Raw genomic sequence first — 24,322 nt, 5'->3', positions numbered from 1 at the left:
TCTTGTGTAAGTTTCAATAATCTTATCTATAATTTAACATTTTAACTTACTTGTTCACAGCCTTTCTCATTTGGTTATTTGTATTGTATTGGCTGGCTAGGAACTCTAGAAGCACTGTTGGAAGAGTAACAGTGACAGTGACTGCCCTGTCCCTGCCGTGCCTACACCGGGAAAGCCACTCAACATCACCTCAGAAATCCTTCACACTGCTCCTTCTAGTCCTTATTTCTTCAAAGTTCCTTTCCTTCTGGTTATTGCTGTTAAAACCTGGAAACAAATTGGTAACTTTTGCAGATTCTTTTCCAACAGTATTTAAGATGATCAGCATGTGGAGATTGAGTAAACAGAATTATCACATGCCGAATTATTCTTCCATTCTTAGGGATAGTCTCATAATAACTTAATAAGAATTCAGGCAGGGGCTGGTGAGATGGCTCAGCAGGTAGGAGCACCCGACTGCTCTTCCAAAGGTCCTTAGTTCAAATCCCAGCAACCACATGGTGGCTCACAACCATTCTTAACAAGATCTGACTCCCTCTTCTGGTGTGTCTGAAGACAGCTGCAGTGTACTTACATGTAATGAATAAATAAATCTTAAAAAAAAAAAAAAAAAAAAGAATTCAGGCAGGCTCATTCATAAATGAGAATAATCTGTAATTTTCTTTTTCTTGAGCCATTCTTTTCCCATCTTTATCTCAATACCAACCAGACTCAAGGCTTGAATCCTTGCTTCCTTTCTCATCCCTCCAATTCTCTTTTAATCCCACCTCAGTAAGGCTCTGCGCTCAGCCCTGAGCTCCTGAGAGCCACCGCACACTGCACAGTGGTCACAGCAGAGCACATTTACTTGGGAGGTGAGAAGGGAAGCCGACCACAGTTCTAGATTCTGTAGTGCCATTATCTCACTAAAGCTTTGCATTTCTATGTAATTAGTTTGAGTAACATATATTTTTCATCAGCAGGCCTTATTTATAGTATTTTTATATTTAAAATCCTTGTAGCGTTTGCACTGGGGATTTTATCTCCACCCTTCGTTTTATCTGTGCTTTCTCTTTCTTGGTGACGTCCTTGGGAATCTAACAAGTGCAACCTACAGATGTTTTCAAATAATAAACCATCAAGTGTCTTCAAACCCTTCCCTTTCGGTTACTTCAAATTCACTTACTTCTGCTCTAAATTTTCTATTTTCTTCTATATGCTTTCGTTAAGTGTGGCTACTTGGATGCTATTTTATCTTTCCGACTAGCCTAGCAAGTTTTCACTGTGAACTGGATTGCAGACACATAAAACAAACTAATATTTCACATTAAATATTTTCCTTCAGAAGTGAGAGATTTCGTTTATTCAGGTCTCACCCTCCTTCATTCACGTACAACGCAGCTGTCACTGTTTATATTTTAGGATGAGGTCTTGCTACATGCTTGAGTCTGCTCTGGAATTCACAGTTCCCTCTGTCTGCTTCTGAGTACTGGGATTATGGGCATAAGCTACCACACCCAGGTATATTACACATTTTTGGGTTTTTTTATACTATTTTACTTTAAATTTTTTAACTCGATTTGCTCACTTTCTTATTAAATTGTCCCTGTGAATTATGACAGTCGTCTTTCTCTCCACTGATGTCGTATATCTTTTTGTATTTACAATGGTTAGGACTTTTGGAAAATGCTATACAGCAACTAACCAAGTCTCTTCTTTCCTGTGAGGAGTTCTACTTTGTTCCACTATTGACACTTGGAAAGTGGGCTTTGTTTTCCTGCTTAAAAATGTACTATCTTGTATCAAATTTACTCTAGGTTCCTGAGGTCTTGCAAACAGGGCAGGACCTGAGGAACAGCAAACTGGCAGTTCCCCCTGTGCTCACTAAGTTCAATGTCTTCCACTTCAAACATGCTTCACTCAGTGAGCATAAGAAATGAGCAATTCCTGTCACGCCCTGTCTGCCTCCGCATGGCCACAGCCCTGGAGGCCTTCACATGCCAACACTAGGGAGACTTTCTGTGACGTTTCTCTTTCTCGTTTTATCCAAGTGTATTCAAATAAAGAAGCCACACTTCAAGTGTATTTTGTTTCCACTTAAAAGACCTCTACTTATTTGATTTTAGTGAGAGACAGTATCAAGAGCAGAGCAGCTAACGTTGGAGATCAGATCCTCCCTCATTTAAAAAAATTAAAACGCTCTTTAACTCCTTTGGGGTAATTATAACACATATTTTTCAAAACAATTCCATGTGTTTAGTCATTAATTAGTAATTTGAATTACTTGATTCTTTAAAAAAATTATTTATTTTTATGTGCATTGATGTTTTGCCTGCAGTATGTCTGTGTGAGGGTGTTAGATCCCCTGGAACTGGAGTTACAGACAGTTGTGAGATGCCATGTGGGCACTGGGAACTGAACTGGGGCCCTCTTGAACAGCAACCAACACTCTTAACCAGTGGGAATTTCTTGATTCTATTCAGGTTATTATAAAAGTAAATTCTCTCTATATTTGATGTAAGATTGTCAATGGGATTAAAAGTCATCAGAAATAAAGACAAACATCCCCTGGCTTGTACTTAGAATGAAAACTGAGCTTCCTGCATCCTTCTGTCCTTCCACGGCTCTGTCCTTCCGTCCTTCCACAGCTCTGATTGGGCCTTTGGCCTCTTTTCAGAGCCAACCACAAAGGCCTGGATCCTAATGCTCACCCACATCTTAGCAACTGCTATAATTTCCCCATTATACAGAGCTCAGTTCAAAGGCTAACTCTCCAAAAGACCTGTGCTGATCTCTGTACTCTCCTGCCTAATCCTGTACTTCTTCATAGACCTGACACTGTTTCTAACTACCCTTTGCTTCCCACTTACTAACTGCTTTCCCCTCGAGAGCAAGCTTCCTGAGACTAGTACTCATCTCTTGTTCACCACTATATGTATACTTGGAATAATTCAATAAACATATATTCCACTAATATAAAAACATATTATTATACTGTAGATAACCTACCAGAACTGCCCTGGTTTTTCTAGCATCAGTATTTACCAAATATAAGTTATTAGGAATGACTCATTATTAGTCACGGTCTTTGTTAGCATTACTGGCAACAGTCTAGAATCAACAAAGAGATGAGAAAGTTCTCAATTCAAATACTGCTCAGATTAGACTGGCCTGTGGGCATATATGAATGATCATCTTGATTGTTAATTGATGTGGGAGCCCCTGTGGACAGCACCATCATGTAGGCAGGAAGTCCCAAGCTATACCAGAAAGGGAGGCAAGCATGAGCCAGTGGGTAAGCCAGTAGGCGCCACTCCTTTATGGTTTTCTGACTGAGCTTTCACCTTCACTTCACTGTGACCAGGAAGTGTAAGCCAATCACAACACTTTACTCTCCCAAGCTGCTTCTGGTCAGCTTTACCACAGCAACAGGATGAAACTAGAACATTTATTATAGGTATTGTTAAGATCTTGACTTATATTGAGAATTAACGGTATTTTTTTCTCATTCAAGTATAAGACTCAAAAACTTAAGGCCTTAAGCCTCACCTCTCAGAAATATAATTTCATAACAACTGAGTACTTTACAGAGCAGGAAAACTTAAGAGGTTTTTTGTTTTGTTTTACAATTTGGGATTCTAACTGAAAACTTGAAATTTTATACTAGAAAACACGAGTATGAAATACTCTAAAAAAATAATAGATACTAAAGCAAAGTAATTATAATGGAAAATGAGACCAAGTCTCTCAACAGTAACTCTTCTCTTTAAAAAGAAAAAAAATGTAAAAAGAATTTGCCTAGCTTACTTTCTAAGCAGCACATACAAGAGATTAATTGAAAGAGAGGTAACAAGATTTAAGTAAAACTGACAACCGAATGGCAGAAACTGAGAGCCCCGCGCCAGGGTTCCCCTTCCCTCCCTGTATATGGGTTAGTGTTCCCTAGAGGTGAGCGCTGCTTCAGTGTGACTGTGTGCCCTGTGATGTCCTGAGAGCATGCGGACATACCTGCTCGGCTCAGTGTGACTGTGTGCCCTGTGATGTCCTGAGAGCATGCGGACATACCTGCTCGGCTTCAGTGTGACTCTGTGTGCCCTGTGATGTCCTGAGAGCATGCGGACATACCTGCTCGGCTCAGTGTGACTGTGTGCCCTGTGATGGCCTGAGAGCATGCGGACATACCTGCTCAGCTTTGAGGGCATGAAGCTCTTGCTGGAGTTTTTCACTTTCACATGATTCAACTGTCGCATGAGATGGTTCTTGTGTTCTCGTTGGCAAAAGCAACTGTTCTCTCCCACTGTCTTTAAAGGGAATTTTATCTTCTATCATTGATTTTGATTCTTTAGCCAAATCTTTACTGATTTTAGAAACAGAGCCCCCAGAATCCCCGACCGTGCCCATCACAAGCCCAGCCTGGTAAGAACTCATCTGCACAGGGCAGACAGCTGCATTTTCTGTTCCATTGGGGTTAGTGAGGAGTTCAAGTTCTCCACATCTCAATAAAAGCTGTTCCTTCTCTTGCTTTAAGGCTCTAACCTCTGCACTTAGAGAATCGATGGTACAATGGGTCTGCTTTAGTTGTTCAGAAAGGCCAGAGACTTTCTCCGAGAGCTCCAACTTTTCTCGCTTGGTTACTTCTAGCTTCTCCATAAGCTCTGTTGTATCTTTTTCTACAACTTCACCAATTTCCAGCGTCTCAGATGGGAAAATTCCAGACCTCTTCCCCTTTGGCGGGGCTGGATTTCCTCTTTTTGAAAGGAGCTCTTCCTCCAGCGCTCTCAGCTTGCTCTCATATTCCAATGCCTGCTTGGTCTGTGTGTCCTCTAAATCATCTCTTATCTTGAGCAGACACGTATACTCCCTCTGTAACTCCTGATAGTTAACTTCAAAGTTCTTTTCAGCAAACGCAAATGTATTCTTCTGCTTCTCAATCTCCTCAGTTAGATAAAGGCATTGCTGTTGAAGGTCCTCGGTCTCCTTCCTCAGCATCTCCGCTTCTTTCTGCCACCTCGAGTCTTCCGACTTGCTTGTGCTAGGATCTACGGCAATGAATCTTTCCTCTTGGTCCAAAGGGGTGTACATTTTCAACTTGTCTTCAAGGACTTTCTTCTCCTCTTTGAGAATGTTGTTCTCTGCATCCAGCTGTGCACATTTTTCTTGAAGGTCATCTTCCTTCTCCTTCAGTTGTTTCTCCAATTGTGCAGTTTTAAGTTGCAACTCCTGGACTTCCTGTTCAAGGGTACCTTTTTCCTTTTCTTCTTGTTTGAGGATTTCAATCTCTTTTTGCAGTTCATTGATTTGAAGATTCATTTCTTCTGATTTTGAATTCACAAGGCATTCCTGTAAATCTCTTAGCTTTGAATTTTCCAGAATTAACTGATTCTGCTGGGTTATTAGGTTGTCTGTTTCACACTGCATACTTTCCATCTTCCTATTCATTTCATTCTGTAAGCCGTCTATCTGTTGCTTGTAGTGAATGCCTAAATTATCTTTAAGTTTTTCAATATTTATTCGATGTTCCACTTCTAAATCTTCTTTTAGTTTAGACAATTCTTCCTCATGACTAAAGAGGAGCTGTGTTCTCAGCCTCTCCAGCTCTGCTTCTTGGGATTCCGCCATTCTGTCTAGCACAGCATTTTTTTCCTTTTCTAGCATTTCAAGTTTTATTTTATAATTTGTAATCTCGGCTTCGTGCTTGAGCTCGAGTTCCTTTCTGGATTCGGAGGCAGCCACGATCTCAGCTTTTAGGTCTTCCACTGTGCTCAGGGACTTGCGTGCCTCACTCAGCCTGTTCTCTTGCTCTGCGATTGTCTGCCTAGCTTTCTGAACTTGCTCTCTTAAAAACCTTACCTCTTCTAAGAGGTCATTAGACTGCGTTTGCAAAGCTGACTTTTCTCCCAGAACTACCCCAAGCTCTCCCTTGAGTTCTTCCTTTTGAGCATGAGTCTCCTGTAATCTTACATTGAGTTCATTTATGGCCGCATTCATTAAATTTACTTGTTCTTTACTGACGGCAGCATTTGTATCCGACTTTAAGGTGTTCTCCATTTCTCTCTTATGTTGGGATTTGAGCTCCTCTATCTGAGATATGTGCTGATTTATTAACTCTTGTTTCATTTGCACTATTTGCTTCCCATACATCTCATCCAGCTCTGCTTGGAGATGGCTTAATTTCCGTTGGGTTTCCTGTTCCACCCTTCGCACGGCGCTGGTTTCCAGCCAGCTATCTTTAAGGTTTCTCTTCTGGAGTTCTTCAACTGTCCTCATTAGCTCTTTGATTTCCTCTGAACACTTCCGCTCGTTTTGCTGAGAGTTGCCCAGTTCTAGTTTCAGGCTTTTGACCTCCTGATCCTTCTGTGCGAGCTGTTCTTGTAGCCCTCCTAGTAACTCCTCAGCAGTTGTTACTTTATTCTTTAGCTCAACACTTTTCTTCTCTTCTTCTAGTACTCTTGTATTCAACTCATCAATGATGGCCTGCTTTTCCTGTATTTCTTTTGTATTTAAGTTTTCTATTCTTCTGTCTTTTTCCTTCAGAGGAAAAAAAAGAAAACATAAGACCTTCTTAACTTAAGTCATGCTTTTACATCATGCTACAGAAAGCAACTCCTGGGCCCGCCCCTCCATTGTTCCCTGCATACAACCTGTGTATGCAGATGCTGATGACAACAGCTCTGACCTCCTTAGGACGGCTAATGTGCTTAGCAGATATGAGTGCTGGGTTCTCCCAGCACTGCCAAAACAGAATCAAAGAAAGAAACATCCTGCTAGGCTTACAGGATGGCTCTGGTGACCTGAGGTGACCTCCAGACAAATAAGTATATAATTCCAATAAGTTTTAAAATCTACTAAATCTGTGCTAAGCCATTACAGCTTCACTTTTTAAAAATTAACTGCTTAATATCCCAATTATTTAATATTTTGATAATTATAATACTATGCACTCTCTCAATTCAGAAAAAAAATAAATAAAAATGAGTTCAGGTTTCTCCCATTATCTGTAGTGATCTGAAGGAGTTCCAGGGACAAGGGCCATGCAATAAGAGAAGGAAATCTCCTGTACGTTTGTCTGCTCCTGTACGTCTACCCTAAGTTCACTGCTGAGCATCTACATGACATCTACATGAATATAATTTATGGCAGATTGTGCAAAACTACAATTTCAGTTCCAACAGAAACTTGAAAACAAAAAAGACATATTTCCCCAGTTGCCATTTGTGGTCAATTATGTAACTTTGGATAATAGCTAAGCCCAGATGAACACAACAAGCATATTCATTATTACAATAACATCAAAGCAACAAGTTGAGCAGAAGCCTAGGCAGAGTTTGGATCTGTTATTTACTTATCTCTGTGATTAAAGGCTTCAGATCCAAATACTAAACCTGAAATAAAATCTACAGAACTGGTTAGAGCTATTATAAGCAGGTGACTTATATTACAAATGTCCTAGGCAAACATATCTCAAGGGCATTCTGAATAAATGTAACACTTCCAAAGTCAAAAAATGACAGAGGAAAGCCATCTGACATAGTGCTAGAGTGCTCCTCTCAGTACAGTTCAAGGAAAAAGACCAAGGCCTTTGAGAACACTGTCCCTCTAGAAAAAACATACCTTGAGCCCAGTGTGTGTGTGTGTGTGTGTGTGTGTGTGTGTGTGTGTATTTTCACAGTACTCCAAAGACAGAAGGATCACCCAACCCCATACTCAATATAAATACTCAATTAAAAAAAAAAAAAAAAAAAAAGCAGTGTTGGGAGCGTGTGGTACGTTGGACTAAAGAATTCCAGCCCACAGGTATAAACTTCACTGCAATGAGATGCACACACCTTCATGTCAGTCTAATGCCATACCCTCTGAGTGCCTTATATCCTTCCATCCACTAACTAATGAACTCTCTAAATACTGTTTGTCTTTTTAAATTCATTTGGTCCATGGAAAGAAAATGAAATCCAATGGACCTGAAATACATAGTTACTCATAATTATTACTTATCACTCTGCAAATTAATAATCTTATATTTGAATGTTAAGCAGTCTCTTGAACTTGAAACAATCTGAGTTTACATCCAACCTAGCTTAGGACTCAAGATGATACCAAAAGTAAGTTTTCTGAGCCTAAAAATCAAAACAGACTCTGCTTTCGATTTGCTATGTTATGTAACACGTTTGTTACATATAAAAACAGGCAGTGTGGTACAAGAGCTCTATCCTGCCTTCAGGCCACTTGGACAGTTTGAATCCAAATTCTGGTATGAGTAGAGAGGAAAGCAACAAACCACTTTTGAATTTTCATTTCTCATTTGAAAATTCATTAAAAGCAAAAGGCTTTCGGAATGGGCTGTTCTTAGAATTTCAGATTATAAACTATGTGATACAACTGCCATCCCTTGCCACAAAGAGCACTGATTTCCTAAATATGTTTCCAAGAAATAGACATAATTTGTAGAACCAGTTGCATTTAGATTTCTTAACTAAACCTACAAAATTTAATCTTGTTACAAAAAATATTTTCAGAATTTTAGTATCATAGCAAAACTGGGAATACTTCAGATGGAAAAAGAAAGATATTTGAGTTATAAACTTAGGCTCTCCAGAGACTCCAGTTAACATATGCAGTTTACCTGAAGGAGCATAGTAGTGGGCCTTATTATCTTAACAACTTTATCAGTGTGAGACTCTCAGATGCTTTTGAAATAAATTATTTTAATTATTCAAAGAGTTTGCCTTAATTATAAAATTTTATAATTCACATGCATAAAAGAGAGAAATACGACTAAGAAAAGTGAATTACCAAGCTGCTACACATGAGCTAGCTTCCTTACCATTTCAAACGCTCTTAATTTCTCTTGTAAGAAAGAAATCTGCGCTTGGAAGTCCTCCTCCTTTTTCTGATAATCTTGCAGCTGTTGCTGTTGAGTGAAGATCTGTCGTTTGGCCTGCAGTAAGTCTGTCGCAGTTCGACTGAGAGTGCTGTTTTGCAAAGTTTCATTAGCCTGTAACTGAAAACAGAAAGAACCTTCAACAGACTCAATTCTGAAGTGACTAGTCATGAACAGACGACCTCTGGAGTATTACTCTGCTGACCTCTGTTCAGTTCAGGGGTCTGAGATCTTAGCAAACATGCTGTTATGCCTCGACTGACTGAGCCAATAAAATATCTTTCATATGATAAATCAGAAAAAGCAAATCAAGTAAGAGACAGGAATAAGAACTAAACACCAGGAGAAGTGGGACAGAAACATACTTCTGAATTCTGTAATTTTTCAGACTCTAGCTCCAATCCCATTCAGAGGGCTAATTGTACTTCTGCCCCTAAATTCTATCAGACTTCTGTCTACTTACATTAAATTCTTTGGCTTAAGATATTTCAACTTGTTTTGTATTACTTGCTGTCAAACTCTGATCAATGCAATGAGATTCTGCCTTAGTCAGGGTTACCAGATCTAAATGATGAAACACCACTGCCAAAACAAGTTGGGGAGGAAAGGGTTAATCCAGCTTACACTTCCACATCACAGTTCATCATCAAAGGAACCTGGAGACAGGAGGTGACACAGAGGCCATGTTCTGAGGAGTGCTACCTGCTGACCTGCTCAGTCTGCTTTCTGTTAGAACCAGGATGACCTCCCCAGGCATGGCACCACCCACTACAAGCTGGAACCTCCTCCACCAATCGCTAATTACAAAAGTCCTTACAGTCCAATCTTAGGAAGGCATTTTCTCCACTCATGTTCCCTCCTTCCTGATAATTCTACTTGGGTCAAGTTGACCTCAGCTTGCACTCCCAAAGTGAACGTGAAGTGAATGGGAGGTGTAGGTCCAGTTCCCACTTAGAGCTGAACAGAAACCACAGCAGGCCTGCAAAGGTGCCGTGCAGCTCCAGAAGAATCCCTACAGAACCCATGCGGTCCACCTTGGAAAGACAGACGCTACGGAACAGCGGGAACCACTCACAGGATGGGAATTAAAGCCCTGCATGGTGGCCCACGCCTTTAATCCCAGCACTCCGGAGGCAGAGGCAGGCGGATTTCTGAGTTCAAGGCCAGCCTGGTCTACAAAGTGAGTTCCAGGACAGCCAGGGCTATACAGAGAAACCCTGTCTCAAAAAAACAAAACAAAACAACAACAACAAAATTCCTGGTTAATATAACAGCCTAATTTTACCACCTTTTTCAGTACACTATAAGAAGCAAATGGCTTCTGAGTGAGCTATGATTTGTTCTGGAAAGTGAAAAGGTATATAATTCATTACGGACAATAATAAACTTTGTTGGACTAGTAATACTTACGTGCTGGAACTGAATCTGCAATTTTTGACTTTGCTCTGTCAACTCTAAGAATTCTACCATCGTGTCATCCTTCTCTCTCCTTGCTTGCTGCAAGTTGGCAGTGAGCTGAGTTATGATGCCGTCTCGTTGTTTAATGGCAGCTTCAAATTCTTGTAACTAAGAGAAACAGTGAAAACTGGGTTAAGTTTTCGCCCTTTTCATTTTCAAAATAAACAATACTCCATAAAAGCTACTGCCTACCCAAATTAGTTTTATTTGAAAAATGACTGAAAATATGTATGCATTAAAGAGGAGACTATATTTGGTTTGGCTTTCCCATATTTTGTTGTAGAAGAAGTATCTTTACACTTTAGAATACCCCGATGTATCTCTAGGTGACACCAAGAAAAACATTTAAGGCCAGCTGGTGTCTGAAGAGGGCGGAAGTGTACTGTCTCGCTTCATCTTCAGCTTGACTTCCCTGCACAGCAGGTGTGACTTACAATAACTTGTGGACATTTCTTTTTTAAACATTCTTCTCTCTTTTTTTATTGGATATTTTCTTTATTTACATTTTAAATGTTATCCCCTTTCCCAATCCCCCCCCCCCCGAAACTCCCTATCCCAACCCTCTACCCCTGCTTCTATGAGAATGCTCCCTCCACCCACCCACTCCCTCTCACCTCCCTGCCCTGGCATTCCCCTACACTAGGGCATCAAGCCCTCACAGGACCAAGGGCCTCTCCTCCCACTGATGCCCAACAAGACATTCCTCTGCTACACATGCAGCTAGAGACATTGGGTCTCTTAATATGTACTCTTTGGTTGGTGGTTTAGTCCCTGGGAGCTATGAGGAGTTCTTGTTGGTTGATATTATTCTTCCTATGAGCTTGCAAACCCCCTCAGCTCCTTCAGTTCTCTCTTAACTCCTCCATTGAGGTCCCCATGCTCAGTCCAATGGTTGGCTGTGAGCATCCACCTCTGTACCTGTCAGGCTCTGGCAGAGCCTCTCAGGACACAGCTATATCAGGCTCCTGTTGACTTGGTAACATTCCTAATAGGTTTAAGTCACACTTTATTTCCTCTCATGTGGATTACAGGGGAAAAAAGTCTGTCTTAAGAGAATGATTTCACTCTAGTGACTTTATATGGTTACGTTTTAAAAGTCCAATATTTCAGCTGTTTTTCTGCCATGTTCATTTTAAATAAGCATTATTTATGCTATCTATATACAAGAACAAAAATTATGAAGTGACCTAAGTCACCATTCCAAAGGCCCGTATTTAAAGAACACACATAGACTCCCATTCCTGACTCCTAGGAATGCAACCAACCAAAGCCACAGTGGGCGCACCTGCTTCAGCCCTTCGGTCCCAAAGCTGGCCCTCATCTCTTCCAACTCCTGAGTCAACTCTTCAATATCATGCTGCTTCTCGGCCAACTCCTTTTCTACCATCTGAAGACAGGTCTGACTGGACTGAGCTCCTTGCTCAGAATAAGAGTCATCAAGTGAAAAGTCTTCTTCCTAAATCAATCCAAGATTTTTTTTTAATAATTAAATATTAGTGACACTCTTGAATGCCAGGGACAAACTTTAAACTTCCACAGCAAAGTCCACTTTAAAGCACTCCTCCCTCCTGCAAGTTCCTTAGAAAGCTGCTTTGTTATTAATGAGACTAGCACCTTAACAACATGACCAGGACTCTGCCCTTGGTTACAACTGTCACAGGAAAAGGGATAGATACGTGGTTTTGTACAGTGTAAGTGGCGGCACAGGAAGAGGTGCATGCAGAGAAAGCTGTTAGTGAGCAGGGAGCTTTCACAGTGTAACACATTAGTATCATGGACAGTTTAAATACTGTACCCTTAAGGTATCTGTAGGCTCGCTTGGTTTCATCACAGAATTGCAGCCATTAATCTGTATAAAAACAATTCCTGATATATTATGATCTTAAACTAAGTGTAATCCATACCTGATAACTACTTTTGTGTTCTGTGGGATAAGTGTAGGATGGGCGGATGCAGTGTGTGCTGCTGTTGTTAGAGACAAGGTTTCTCACTAAGCATGAGGATCACAAATCAATCTCCACTTATTGGCCAGCTAGCCCTGATCCTCCCATCCCTGCCTCCCCAGTGCAGGGACTGCAGATACACATTTCCAAGCATTTTATGTGGGTGCCTATGGTACAGACCCAAGCTCGTGCTTGTGTGGCAAACACTTTACTGAGTCGTCATCCTACTCCATTCTCTTTAGGACTAAGAAAGAAAAAAAAAAAAAAGCCTTACGAACAAAACCATAGAGATAAACTTAAATAGAATTCAAGCACCTAAAAGACATATAACAATTTTAAATGTATTCATTCCTCAAACCCCTGAGTGCTTACAATGCCCCTTCCTCCTCTCCCAGCTCACACTGCTTCTCCTTATGAAGGGTAACTAGGTAGGCTATGGACTACTGCAGCCTTTGAGGAGACATATGTATGGTCAGAGTTCAGTGTTAGGTGTCTTTCTCCAACACTCTGGAGTCCCACTAAACCTTAAATTCACTGACTCAGCTAGCCTGGCTGCCCCCACAGCCCAGGAATCCTCCTGTCTTGGTCTCTCCAGTGCTGTGATTACACAAACAAACCACCACACCTGGAACCAAACGCAGGAGCTCATGCTTGTGCAGCAAGGCTTACAGACGGAGCATCTCCCCAGCCCCTACAAAGGAGTTTCCTCACTTCTTTGTCCAGTATTCTCTAAGAACAAAGGTTGCTTTGGTACCCAGCTAACAGGCTACTATAGTTGACAGGCACAGTGAAGCAGCCCCAGTAGAAGGCTCTCAAGTATATTATTTGTCATCATGTTTTATGCTTTGTCTGCCACCAGACAGTCATGCTAAAAGCCAAAACCCACGTGTTCAATCACAGAGATGTTTGCACCAACCTAAAGAATTTCTATGAATGCTTTAGCACCACTCTTGAAAGTGGTTCCCAAATTGTTTAGGATGTCAATCTTAGCCACAGCACTGCCTATCTTCACCAAAGTCATATAGGAAAAGCCTGCTAGTATCTGACAGCAAATCCTGACCAAGGCATCAGAAGCAGTGGAGAGCAATTAGAAAAGGAAAGTTCCCTGTTGGGATAAGACACTAATGATGCTCAAACACAGAATAAAGGTCTCCATCTCCTTCTGTGGAGATGTCTCCATGTCTCCCCACCCCCACCCCCGCCCCCGGCATACCAGAAAGGCTGAAAGTACTAGAAAGCAGGACTGGCCTTGCTTTACTAATGTGCAGCACCCTCTTTTATCCTTGCTGACAACTTTAGTACTTTATAAGCTACGTGTGCACCTGTGCTGTTTGTGAAGCTTCCTCTCGCCTGGCACAGGGACTCTGACTCCTTTGTTTTCCGTTCTCACAGACAACAAACAATTGTATCTTGTTTGTTTTTGCAGCCACCCCACTGTTTGTTTTCATAGGGAATGTGGTAGTGCACTTAGTGCTATTACTGAGAAAACCTTGCTGCTGCTTGTAGCTCTGCAGACTGTTTTCTGGTTGTTTCAAGTTCTCTTTTGTTTTGGTTTTGGTTTTCCCCTCACACACATTAGGGGTTTGCTTATTTACAGAGTGAGATGTAAGTGGCCTTTACCTATTTTTCCTCGTGCATCTGCTCTTTCTATGCTGACTCTTGCCTGTGCTTCTGTGAGGTTGTGGGAGTCTCCATTACTAGTGTGCGTCACATGACTGACTTTAGTTTGTACTTTTCTTTAAAAGTTTCAAGTTCTCCTATTCTAAAAACAACTTTTCTGGTACACTATTTTTCTTTTTTTTTTTTTTTTTTCTTTTTTTTAAGTGATAAACACACTTCTCTTTATTGTTATTAAGGTTTTGCCAATGTCTTTCAGTTACAGAGCACCTATTTAATTCCACTATTGACCATGGTTTGGACCCTGCAAACTCCCTTCCCCTTCACCTCAAAGGGAGCTCCTTTGTATGTGGCCACACACTCAGCATTGGTGTGCAGGTCAGGCTAGATCTGCTCCCAGATCTTCTTCTTAGGGTTTAGCTCCTTGTCGGGCTCGCCAGGAAAAGCATCAAAAGTAATTCTGTCCCCAGGAACGAACCCGTTGGGAGGGGCCAAAATCTCCACTTTCTCTGGTGAACTGGCACACATCACCATGGCTTGAGACAGAACTCCCCGCATCTTTGCAGGCTTTAGATTACAGAGTAAAACCACCATCCGATTTTGCATCTGTTCTAGAGGACCATGATTCAGCAGCCCGCTGACGACCGTGCGCGGGGCTGCCTCTCCCACATCAACTTCCTCGACATACAGTGAATCTGCATCAGGGTGTTTCTTGGCAGTAACAGTTCAACCAATTCGAAGATCCAGGCGCGACACATCCATAGGCTTGGAGTCAGCACTTGCTGCTGCCGACTGCTGCTTCTCCTTTTTCTCTCCTTTCTTCTCAGTCTTCTCTTTTACCTTCTTTTCTTCTCCCCCTTTGANCTGTTCTTTTGTAGCAGAAGAGGCAGTGGGTGTTACTGATGGAGACTGCACCACACTTTCAGAAGCAGTACATTTCGTCTGCAGCAGAGTACTCAATCGAACACGTACTTGCTCCACTCCATTATGAATTTCTGCCAGAATCAGCTCTTGCTTTAGCTCTTCCATTTCTTTTTTCAGTTTAGCATTTTCAACTCGAAGTTTCTTTTCTTCTCTCAATGTTGCCTGCAAAATTGCTTTCTCCTTAAGAAGAGCAATCTGCTGCTTGAGATGTTCGATGATCTGATCCGCCTCTGCACCCTTCTGCTCCAGCCTCTTCCGAACAGCATCATTAGCTGCCATCTTTCCCGAGAATCGGCAGAGAAACATGAAGCGGTGACCCAACCGCAGCTCTTGAGCAGCCTCCAGCCGGGAGAAGCGGTACAGTATTTTTCAATGGCAGTTTTTAGAATTTATGATTTTAAATCCATACTTACCTTAGAGGAAATTTTACATAGTGTTATTCAGATACCCATTTATTTATTCATTGTTGGTTATTTTCCTGGTCAGTCTATAAGCAAGAATGTTCTTAGTTCTAAAATATATTAAATGTGTTAAGTGCTACCCATATTATTATTATTATAAAATTGTGCTATGTTAGCTTAAGCATAGTTCTCTTTACTATTAGCAACCTCAATACATTGAATCTTATGAAATATCTAATTTGCTGACACATTTACAGTAAGAAACTGGTTATCATGTTCTCTACCCCTGGGCCAAAGAAACGGAGATGGTATTTAAAAGACTAGGACAAAAGGATACACACTTACCACAGCACATAAGTGATACTTATCACAAGGACATAAGGAGGACACATCATAGAGAGGTCATATCCACCTAAAGTCACTGTCACAACATTAGTGCCAATAAACAAGTCCATATGGCTAACATAAATGTACACATTTGTGAAAAGCTTTCTCCTAACAGAATACTGGAAACCAAGCATTTATGCTGTTGTTATTTATTGTATTTACAGAGATGCAACAGAGCATGCAAAACCTACAAGAAACAAAGCACCAGCAATTAATAATTTTAGTGACATAAAATAACTATTTTTGCTTATACCATTTGAAATTATGACATGTTAATCTTACCTCAGAGCTACATTCATCTGCAGTGGTAGAAATTTCACTTTCAGGCTAAGATAAAAGGAAAAACAATTTGCAATTTTTACTATATTTTGCAAGATACAATTTTTCCTATATTTTACTTTCAATAAGCAACGACTATTTGTAACATAATGAAAACTACATAAAATGCTACTAAAACTGTGTAAGATGCTACCAAAACCTAATAGAAATTATTCAGACCTTTAAATTTTCACTTATGAATTAATGTCTGAAAATTAATTTTTCTCTATATAAAAAATATCACAAGAACTATGTTTATACATTGTACCTATCCTTTGTAAGCAAAAAGCAGCAGGTATTATTTCTTTAAATGTTATAACTCCTAAAGAAAACAGTCTTAAATGCTACCACCAGAAGTCTCATTTCTTCACAAGTATCATAAAATCTTGATGCTAAAAGTAATTTTTTGAAAACAAACAGCATCCTTTGTTGTTATACTGATTTTACAACTTAAACGGCATTCATTCAAAACATTTGCTAGAGGCTAGAGAAATGGCTCAGCAGTTAAAAGCCTTTGGCGCTCTGGCCAGGAAGGGTTCAGAAGCCATGGGGCCTACGACCAGCGGAACTCCACTCTAAAGGACCTGATGCTCTCTTCTGGCCTCCATGGGCACTGCACGTATGGAAGCCAAGCACAAATCCCTATAGCCAAAATACCCATCCTTATAAAACAATAAAAATTAAACACCTTTACTTTATTCCAGTATTGTCCATGAGGTCAGTGGCACTCAAAGCTTCCCTCAAGTGGGAAGTACAGCAAAGGAATAAGTCCTCTTTCTTCTTATTCCAAACGTGCTCTTACTGCCACACCCAGCTGTGCACATGTGTGCAGGCACATGCAACTATCACTGATTTACCCCCACCTAGTCCTATGGGACTATCACTTAACATTCGAGGTCACATTCCTGCAATGCCCTTCCTAAGTACTAGAAGTACTGACAGGAAAAGAAATAGGCTGGGCTCTACTCGACAATTCTGTAACAAAGGCTCCTAATTCAAGAGGCTCTGACTGCTTCCTTGCTTGCTTGCTTCACTGGTTGATGCGTTGTTGTGTATGCATATGTGACTGCATATCCATGTGTGACTGTGTGCACGTGTAGCTGAGGGCTAGAAACTTAATTCCATGGTAAAGTGTTGGTTGAGCATTCAACAGGGCCCTGGATTTGAACCCCAGCATTGCAAAATAAATAATTAAACACATAAAACCACTCAATGATTCCCGAGTGGAAAGGAAGCTCCATTATCTGATAAAGTACATCTACAAAAATCCCAAAATATACAACACTACACACGCCAAGCCAAATACTTGGGGGAAACAGAATGTTCCCTGCAGACAACGCAGTGCTGCCACCTCAATGCTTCTTCTTGAAAACTGTGCTACATTTATTTCTTTAATGTGTGTATGCAGCCCAGCATGGAGGTCACATGACAACGCTGTCCTGGGAATACACCTCAGCTCATCAGGTTTGGCAAGCAAGTGACTTTTTATTTATTTATTCGTTTTAGTTTTTTGGTTTTTTATTTTATTTTTTCTTTTTCTTTCAAGACAGGGTCTCACTATGTAGCTCGGTCTGTCCTGGAATTACTTTGCAAACCAGGCTGGCCTAGTTTGGAATAGACATAACCTGAAATAGTGGACTAGACAGAACCTGCAACGGTGGACTAGGAAGAACATGGAATCATAAGTCAAATAAACACTTTGTCCACCTTACTTTTATCATGGTATTTACTACAATACTACAAATGAAGGTAGGACATCTCACTTCAGCCTTCCAAGTGCTGAAATCTCTGAGAGGTGCGACCAAGCTCAGCTCCTCACTCTTCTTTTGCAACTATTATTCCCATACATCCAAGACACATGATGACCAGATTTTATGAGGAATATAACAGGTCTCCATTGCCCACCTCAGTACTGAGCATTACTCTCTATCTACTCTAATCTTACTTCGATAAAAACATGCTGTAGCACAAAATTCAAATCATATCTACCCTCCCGATACTCTCCTGAGCAGCCTACCCCTCTATTTCTGGTCTTGGTTGGTGATCCAACCGCCTACCAACCGTTTTAATCCATTCTAACTCTCCCATTTCAGAAAGTTACGTCATTAAACAACGGAGTGATTCTTGAGAAATTAGGATTTACTGGACTCCTTCCATGGGGGTTAGGCTAGGTACAATTTTCAAACTTATCCCATCACTTTGGGGTCCATATGAAATCGAATTTCCTTTTTTCAGGTTACACAGCATGCGACCTTTTATCTTTGCAAATGTTTTCCTTTCTGCGCAAAGGCTGCTTCCCTCACTTTTCTTTCAGCTCTTGTTAACTCCTTCTCATACTTTCAGCTCTGTTAACCCATCTGAACATACCAAAGTAACACACACAAGGCTGGCTTTGGAATGCCCTATACTCGAGAGCCAGGTACACTGCTGCTGCAACGGTAGACCGGACAGAACCAGTAATGGTGAACTGGACAGAACCTGCAATGGTGAACTGGACAGACCTGCGATGGTGGAACAGGCAGAACCTAGAATCATAAGTCATATAAACTCTGCTAGGAGTAACTGTTGTTCTTTGTCTCTGCCTTCCTCGTCTCTGCATTGTGAGTGCTCAGGAGAGGTTTGCTGAATGCAGCTCACAAGGCTTCCTCAGAGGCTATTGATCATTTTAGGTCTAGATTTTCCCATAGTGCTGAGATTTGTGAGAAGGCTCGAAGTCATCATAAAGTGTACAGTGTGCTCATGACCAGTGTCACTACGCGTTGCTCCACTTAAAACCAGACTAAAACCTGAAGGACTTACTTCAGCAGAGAAGACCTGGCCGTGCTTTACCTCTGCCCCGGAGCAATCAGGATTCCCGGCTGAGTCTACCCTCTGAGAACTTTCCGAGCAGAGCTCACCACTCTGTTGATCAGTATGTAAGCTTGAATCATGTTTAGAGCTTGACGTTCTTTTCTTCTTCTGTTTCTTCGGAATGTCCCCATCATATTGGGCTTTTCTTTGTCGAAACCGAGCAAGCTATAGGGGAAAAAACAAAGTGGCATTACACTCATCTAAGGAGTTTTTTTTTTTTTTTAACATTATTAAAGTTGAGTCGCTTTATTAAGAAAACTCAAACTATCTCAAGAATGAATGACAAACTAAGGGCAGACATCCTATCCTCATGAAAGCGATCACTGCCACACTGATGTAAGAAAGGAAAACGCCTTCAAGAGAACATCAGCTCAGAGTCAGAAGCTGGGGGGTGAGACGCTCTGTCGCTCCACTCTGACCATTACCTGAGGATTTCAAACTGTCTGAAAGCACAACACACACGGAGTTCAAATGCACCCTTCATGGGTTTTCTAAAGATAATTAGCCTGTGCCAAAAGAAATAACTCTAAGTGTGGTTTCTAGCTTTGTCTACAAAGGAAGAATAGAAGCAATGTAAATTCCAGAGTGAGGCTTTTTGGCCCTCCAAGATTAGCCTAGTGACACCTATATGTATAGTTTACTTACTATACACATCACTGCACTATTCTTATTTCAATTATTTCTAAAAGACATGTTTAATCCTGGGCACCCCTTGCTATAAATTAAACGTCAGATCCCTTTTTTTCAGTAGTCAACAAAAATTAAAACAAGGATGTATCTAACTTTAAAATATTAAGACACTGATGAGAGTCCTAAGAGAAATGGATGTGTACTAAAACATGTAATTCAGCAAACCCTTTCATCTATCAAGGGAAAAAAGGAAAGGGTAAAAGGTGTACGTTTTCTTTATTATTATTCTATGTGTTCAACACCAGGCTAGGACATACATAAGATATCATCATCTAGTCAGAATTATCATTCCACATACTACACAATGCTGACTGAACTCTGGTGAACGCTTATTAAAAATATTAATTCAAGCCATTACTGCTAATGGCAATACCCATCACAGAGTAGTGGATAGAAAACAGTATCACAGTATAGTTATTATAAAAAGAAAGCCATCTACAACTCTCCTTACTAGAGACAAAGCAGGCCTCCAGCTTCAACCATGAACAATCATATCTAGTTTGAATTTTAGTTAACACTATACTCAGAGTAATAGATAAATTTTGAAAAACAAAAAATGTACATCAACTTTGGTGTGTTCACAACTTAAACTACAAGTGTTTTTTCCTAAATTTAATTTCTCTTTAAGTATACTTGTGAGTAGCATATACATGTGTGTATGTGTGCGTGCATGTGAATGTGCTTGCCTGAGTATGCGCACATGGGGACAGACGCTGACTTCAGGTACCATCCCCTAACACTCTACACTGAAGCAGTCGCTCATAGTATTGACTGCGGTAGACTGGCCAGCAAGTTCCCAGCATCCTTCTGTCTCTACCTATGCCCCCACCATACCCCACTGTGCTGAAATTATAGCCTCTCACCACCATATCTGGCTTTTACCCACACTTTGCTTGTATAAGCAAGCACTTTGCATCCAGAGCCGTCTCCCAGACTAAATTTTCTTTTCTTTCTTTTAAATAAAATTTATTTCCTGTGAAAAAGATACCAACCAACAAATTTAAGAGCTCTTAAATTTGAGCTCTTTAATCATTCTAGGGATAACCAAAAATAAGACCTAGAGCTTTTGAAAAAAGGATTATACTAATAATATGACTGTATTTACAACATTAACTAAAAAGATAGCTTATAAGTTATTATATAATAATGCTAAGGCAGTATTACTAATGATGCTAATATTATTTATCAAAATATGTGACAGACTATGAATAAATATAGTATTTTAAAACTTTATCAACTGTAAAATAATATATATAGGGATGCCCTATTTTTTGAAGAGATTAATTCAGCAATCACACATAGCAGCTGCTAATGCTATACAATATAAAGACAGACCACAGTCAGGGCTTTCCTAAGTCTTCAGTCATTCTGATTCACGCCTGCCTGGAGAACAGGTGCAGGGTCAGCTGCCTCTTTGTACATTATGAAGCTGCTGAAATGCATTTAAAGTACTTTGTATGATAGATCTATTCTTAAAAATAAACTGACTGGATTATTATTAAAATGCTACCCATATATAGAATCAGAAGTCCAGGCTCATCATTTAGAAAGAAAGGATCCCTCAGGGAGGGTGCAATGCCAAAAATATTGAGAATGGAATTCCTAAGAGCACACCTCAGAAGCTGCTATAATATCATTTTGTTTCAAACTTGAATTCCTTACTGCATACAAATCACTTATATCTAGTGTTTACTCAGATGTGTAAGTACACAGACAACTGAAAGACTAAACACCAAGTTATAGAAAGGTTGACTGAAAAGCAGAGACAACAGCATGCATTACTAAACCCAATGGAGAAGACACACATGGACATGCACAAAGAGAACAATTCTACAACTGTATTTGAATGGGCTGTTTCTAAAAAGGCATAAAATTACAGAGACATTGTTTTTGGTCTGTTTTACTTGATTCTATGGGGTCATAATTTCTCTCGGTTACCTATGTAGAAGACTCCTGAGAGCAAGGACTTTTGTTGCAGTTATGTTCCACACCTAGAACACTGCGCACTAAGTATATGTTGAATAAAAGAGGGAAGACGTCACTTAGGGAAGACACTGTAAAGCAGTAATTTTAACCTCTTGATGGCTTAAATGACACAACACAAAGCACATCCAACTCTACATTTCCAGGGTTCAGAACTGGAATTAAATATTCTAAGTACTCATTAAGCTAATGAAAAACATAAAACTACCTTTAAACTATAATCTTCTCTTAAGAAAACAATTCAAATTCTGAGAAAAATAATATATGCAACAGTTTTCCAGCAAGAATTGTGTTTATTAAAAAAAAAAAATTATAGACCTCAAAAGAGCAATTCTCAACTTCATAGGAAAAAAAAAAAAAAAAAAAAAAAAAAACCAGGATAGCCAAAACAATCCTGAATAATAAAAGAACTTCAAGAGGAATCACCATCCTTGACTTCAAGTTGTACTACAGAGTAATAGTGATTAAAAACTGCATGATATTGATATAGAAACAGACAGGTCAAGAAATAGAATCAAAGTCCCAGAAATAAACCCACACACCTATGGACACTTGATTTTTGATAAAGAAGCCAAAACCATTCAATGAAAAAAAGAAAGCATCTTCTACAAATGGTGTTGTTCTCTAAGCAGTCCAACTGGATGTCTACAAGTAGAAGAATACAAATAAATCTATATTCATGACCCTGCAAAAAACTCAAGTCCCAATGGATCAAGAACCTCACCATAAAACCAGATACACTAAATCTCACAGAAGAGAAAGTACAAAGTAGCCATGAATGCATTGGTACAGGAGACAATTTCCTGAACCGAACACACATGACTCAGGCTTTTAAGATCAACAACTGATAAATGGGACATCTCATAAAAATGCAAAGCTTCTGTAAGACAAAGGACACTGTCAATAGGACAATACAACAGCCAAAGGATCTTCACCAACTCTACATCTGACAGAGGGCTAATAGCTAAAATTTATAAAGAACTCAAGAAGTTAAACACCAACAACCCAAATAACCCAATTTAAAAATGGGGTCCAGAGCTACAGAGAATCTCAAATGGCCAAGAAGCTATTAGAGAACATTCAAAGTCTTTAGTCATCAGAGAAATGTAAATCAAAACAACTGTGAGGTTCCATATTACACCTATCAGAATGGCTAAGATCAAAAGCTCAGGAAATAGCACATGCTGAGAAGGACGTGGAGCAAGGGAAGACTCTTCCATTGCTGGTGGGAGTGCAAACTTGTACAACTACTTTGGAAATCAATTTGGTTTCTCAGAAAACTGGGAATAGTTTTACCTCAAGACCCAGCCATACCACTCCTGGGCATATACCCAAAAGATGCTTCAACATCTCACAAAGGCATTTGCTTAACTATGTTCATAGCAGCCTGAAGCAGGCTGATCCAGACTTTGACCTTGCAGCCACTGTGAAGGAAATTACCTAAGGTGGAGCCTTCCGACCTAGATGGCTCTTTTGTCCTGCCAGGTGCCACTGCTCTCTCCAAGACACTGCTACCTGCTGAGAAGCCCCTGAGACATTCCAGAGGAACATCCTATTCTGCACATCACCTACAGGCTGGCTCCAGACACCAAGAATGAACTGGCGGGGCATGGGCCTTCCCCTTTTATAAGGAGACTCTTGTAGTAAACGGAGAGCCTTGAACAGAATCTTGTCTTGGCTCCATTAACCTCTCGTCATCCAAATCTCTTTCAGCCCCAGCCTGCCTCCCTGGTGTACCCAGTCCTTGTAAGCCGCAGGCCGGCATACAACAGCAGCCTTATTCATAATAGAAACTGGAAACAACCTAGATGTCCCTCAGCTGAAGAATGAATACAGAAAATGTGGTACATCTACACAATAGAATACTATTCAGCTATTAAAAACAAAGATATCATGAATTCTGCGGGCAAATGGGGGGAACTTGAGATTATCATCCTGAGTGAGATGGACATGCATGATATGTACTCACTTATAAGTGGATATTAGCCATAAAGTACAAGTGCCATGTTATACTCCACAGACCCAAAGAAGCTACACAAGAAGGAAGGCCCAAGTGAGGAAGCTTGAATCTCACTAAAAGGGGAAATAGTCATAAGAGGCAGATGAAGAGAGAGAACTGGGTGGGAGACGGGATGGAGAGAGGAAGGGGGAGTTCAGGGTCAGGCGTGGGGAGGGTCAGAAGAGGTAGCCATATAGCTATGAGAATGAATGCAAATTTTACAACTGACAGGGGTGAGGAGGTGGGGAACATCTCCAAAATGAGGCAGAGACCTGGGATAAAGTAAGGCACCCAAGACCCAGTAGAGGTGACCTTAGCTGTGACTCACAGCATTGCGGATATGGAACCTGGAGAGGCCACCTCTCCTGTAGTAAGACAGGAACCCCAGTGGAGCAAGAGAGACACCAATATACCCACAAAACTTTTGACCTTAAATTTATCCTGTCTACAAGAAATGCAGGAACGTGGGATGAAGCAGAGACTCGGAGAATAGCCAACCAATGACCAACCCAATTTGAGAGCCATTCCATAGGCAAGCACCAGTCTCTGACACTATTAATACTCTGTTATGCTTGCAGACAGGAGCCTAGCATGGCTGTCGTCTGAGAGGCTCCACCCAGCAGCTGATTCAGGACAGATGCAGATAGCCAAAGCCAAACGGGGGATGGAGCTTGGGGACTCTTATGGGAGAACAGGAGGAAGGACTGCTGTGCCCTGAAGGAGATAGGAACTCAGGAAGACCAACAGAGTCAACTAACCAGGACCCCTTCGGCTGTCAGAGTCTGAACCACCAACCAAAGAGCATATAAAGGCAGGACCTGGGCCTCCCAAACATAAATAGCAGATGTGCAGCTTGGTTTTCTAGTGGGTCCCAAACAACTGGAGTGGGAGATAT

General features: G+C 40.6%; 2 protein-coding genes across 8 annotated transcripts in view; both read right to left on the bottom strand.

Annotated features, from left to right (window-relative positions):
- The window catches only part of Akap9 (A-kinase anchoring protein 9), a 143,003-nt gene that overhangs the window by 104,345 nt on the left and 14,336 nt on the right, over positions 1-24,322 (bottom strand). For 5 of the 7 annotated variants that reach the window (XM_029477658.1, XM_029477660.1, XM_029477662.1 and 2 more), the window contains exons 2-8: positions 18,705-18,920; positions 15,870-15,914; positions 12,111-12,164; positions 11,601-11,771; positions 10,268-10,423; positions 8,801-8,977; positions 4,162-6,507 (exon numbers count right to left, since the gene is read on the bottom strand). In XM_029477658.1, the coding sequence (XP_029333518.1) occupies positions 4,162-6,507; positions 8,801-8,977; positions 10,268-10,423; positions 11,601-11,771; positions 12,111-12,164; positions 15,870-15,914; positions 18,705-18,920 (3,165 nt within the window). The remainder of the gene's footprint in view (positions 1-4,161; positions 6,508-8,800; positions 8,978-10,267; positions 10,424-11,600; positions 11,772-12,110; positions 12,165-15,869; positions 15,915-18,704; positions 18,921-24,322) is intronic. The other 2 variants (XM_029477659.1, XM_029477663.1) reach the window with 1 other exon arrangement.
- LOC110295336 (aminoacyl tRNA synthase complex-interacting multifunctional protein 1-like) lies at positions 13,541-15,837 on the bottom strand. Its single transcript, XM_021163849.2, is given in 1 exon segment — positions 13,541-15,837. A coding segment is annotated over 1 exon segment (960 nt). The 5' UTR covers positions 15,106-15,837; the 3' UTR covers positions 13,541-14,145.

Source organism: Mus caroli, chromosome 5 (genome assembly GCF_900094665.2).
Source record: "Mus caroli chromosome 5, CAROLI_EIJ_v1.1, whole genome shotgun sequence".
In the NCBI taxonomy this organism is placed as follows: domain Eukaryota; kingdom Metazoa; phylum Chordata; class Mammalia; order Rodentia; family Muridae; genus Mus; species Mus caroli.
The sequence above is the reverse complement of the archived record's forward strand: the minus strand, read 5'-3'. Positions and strand labels throughout refer to the sequence as shown.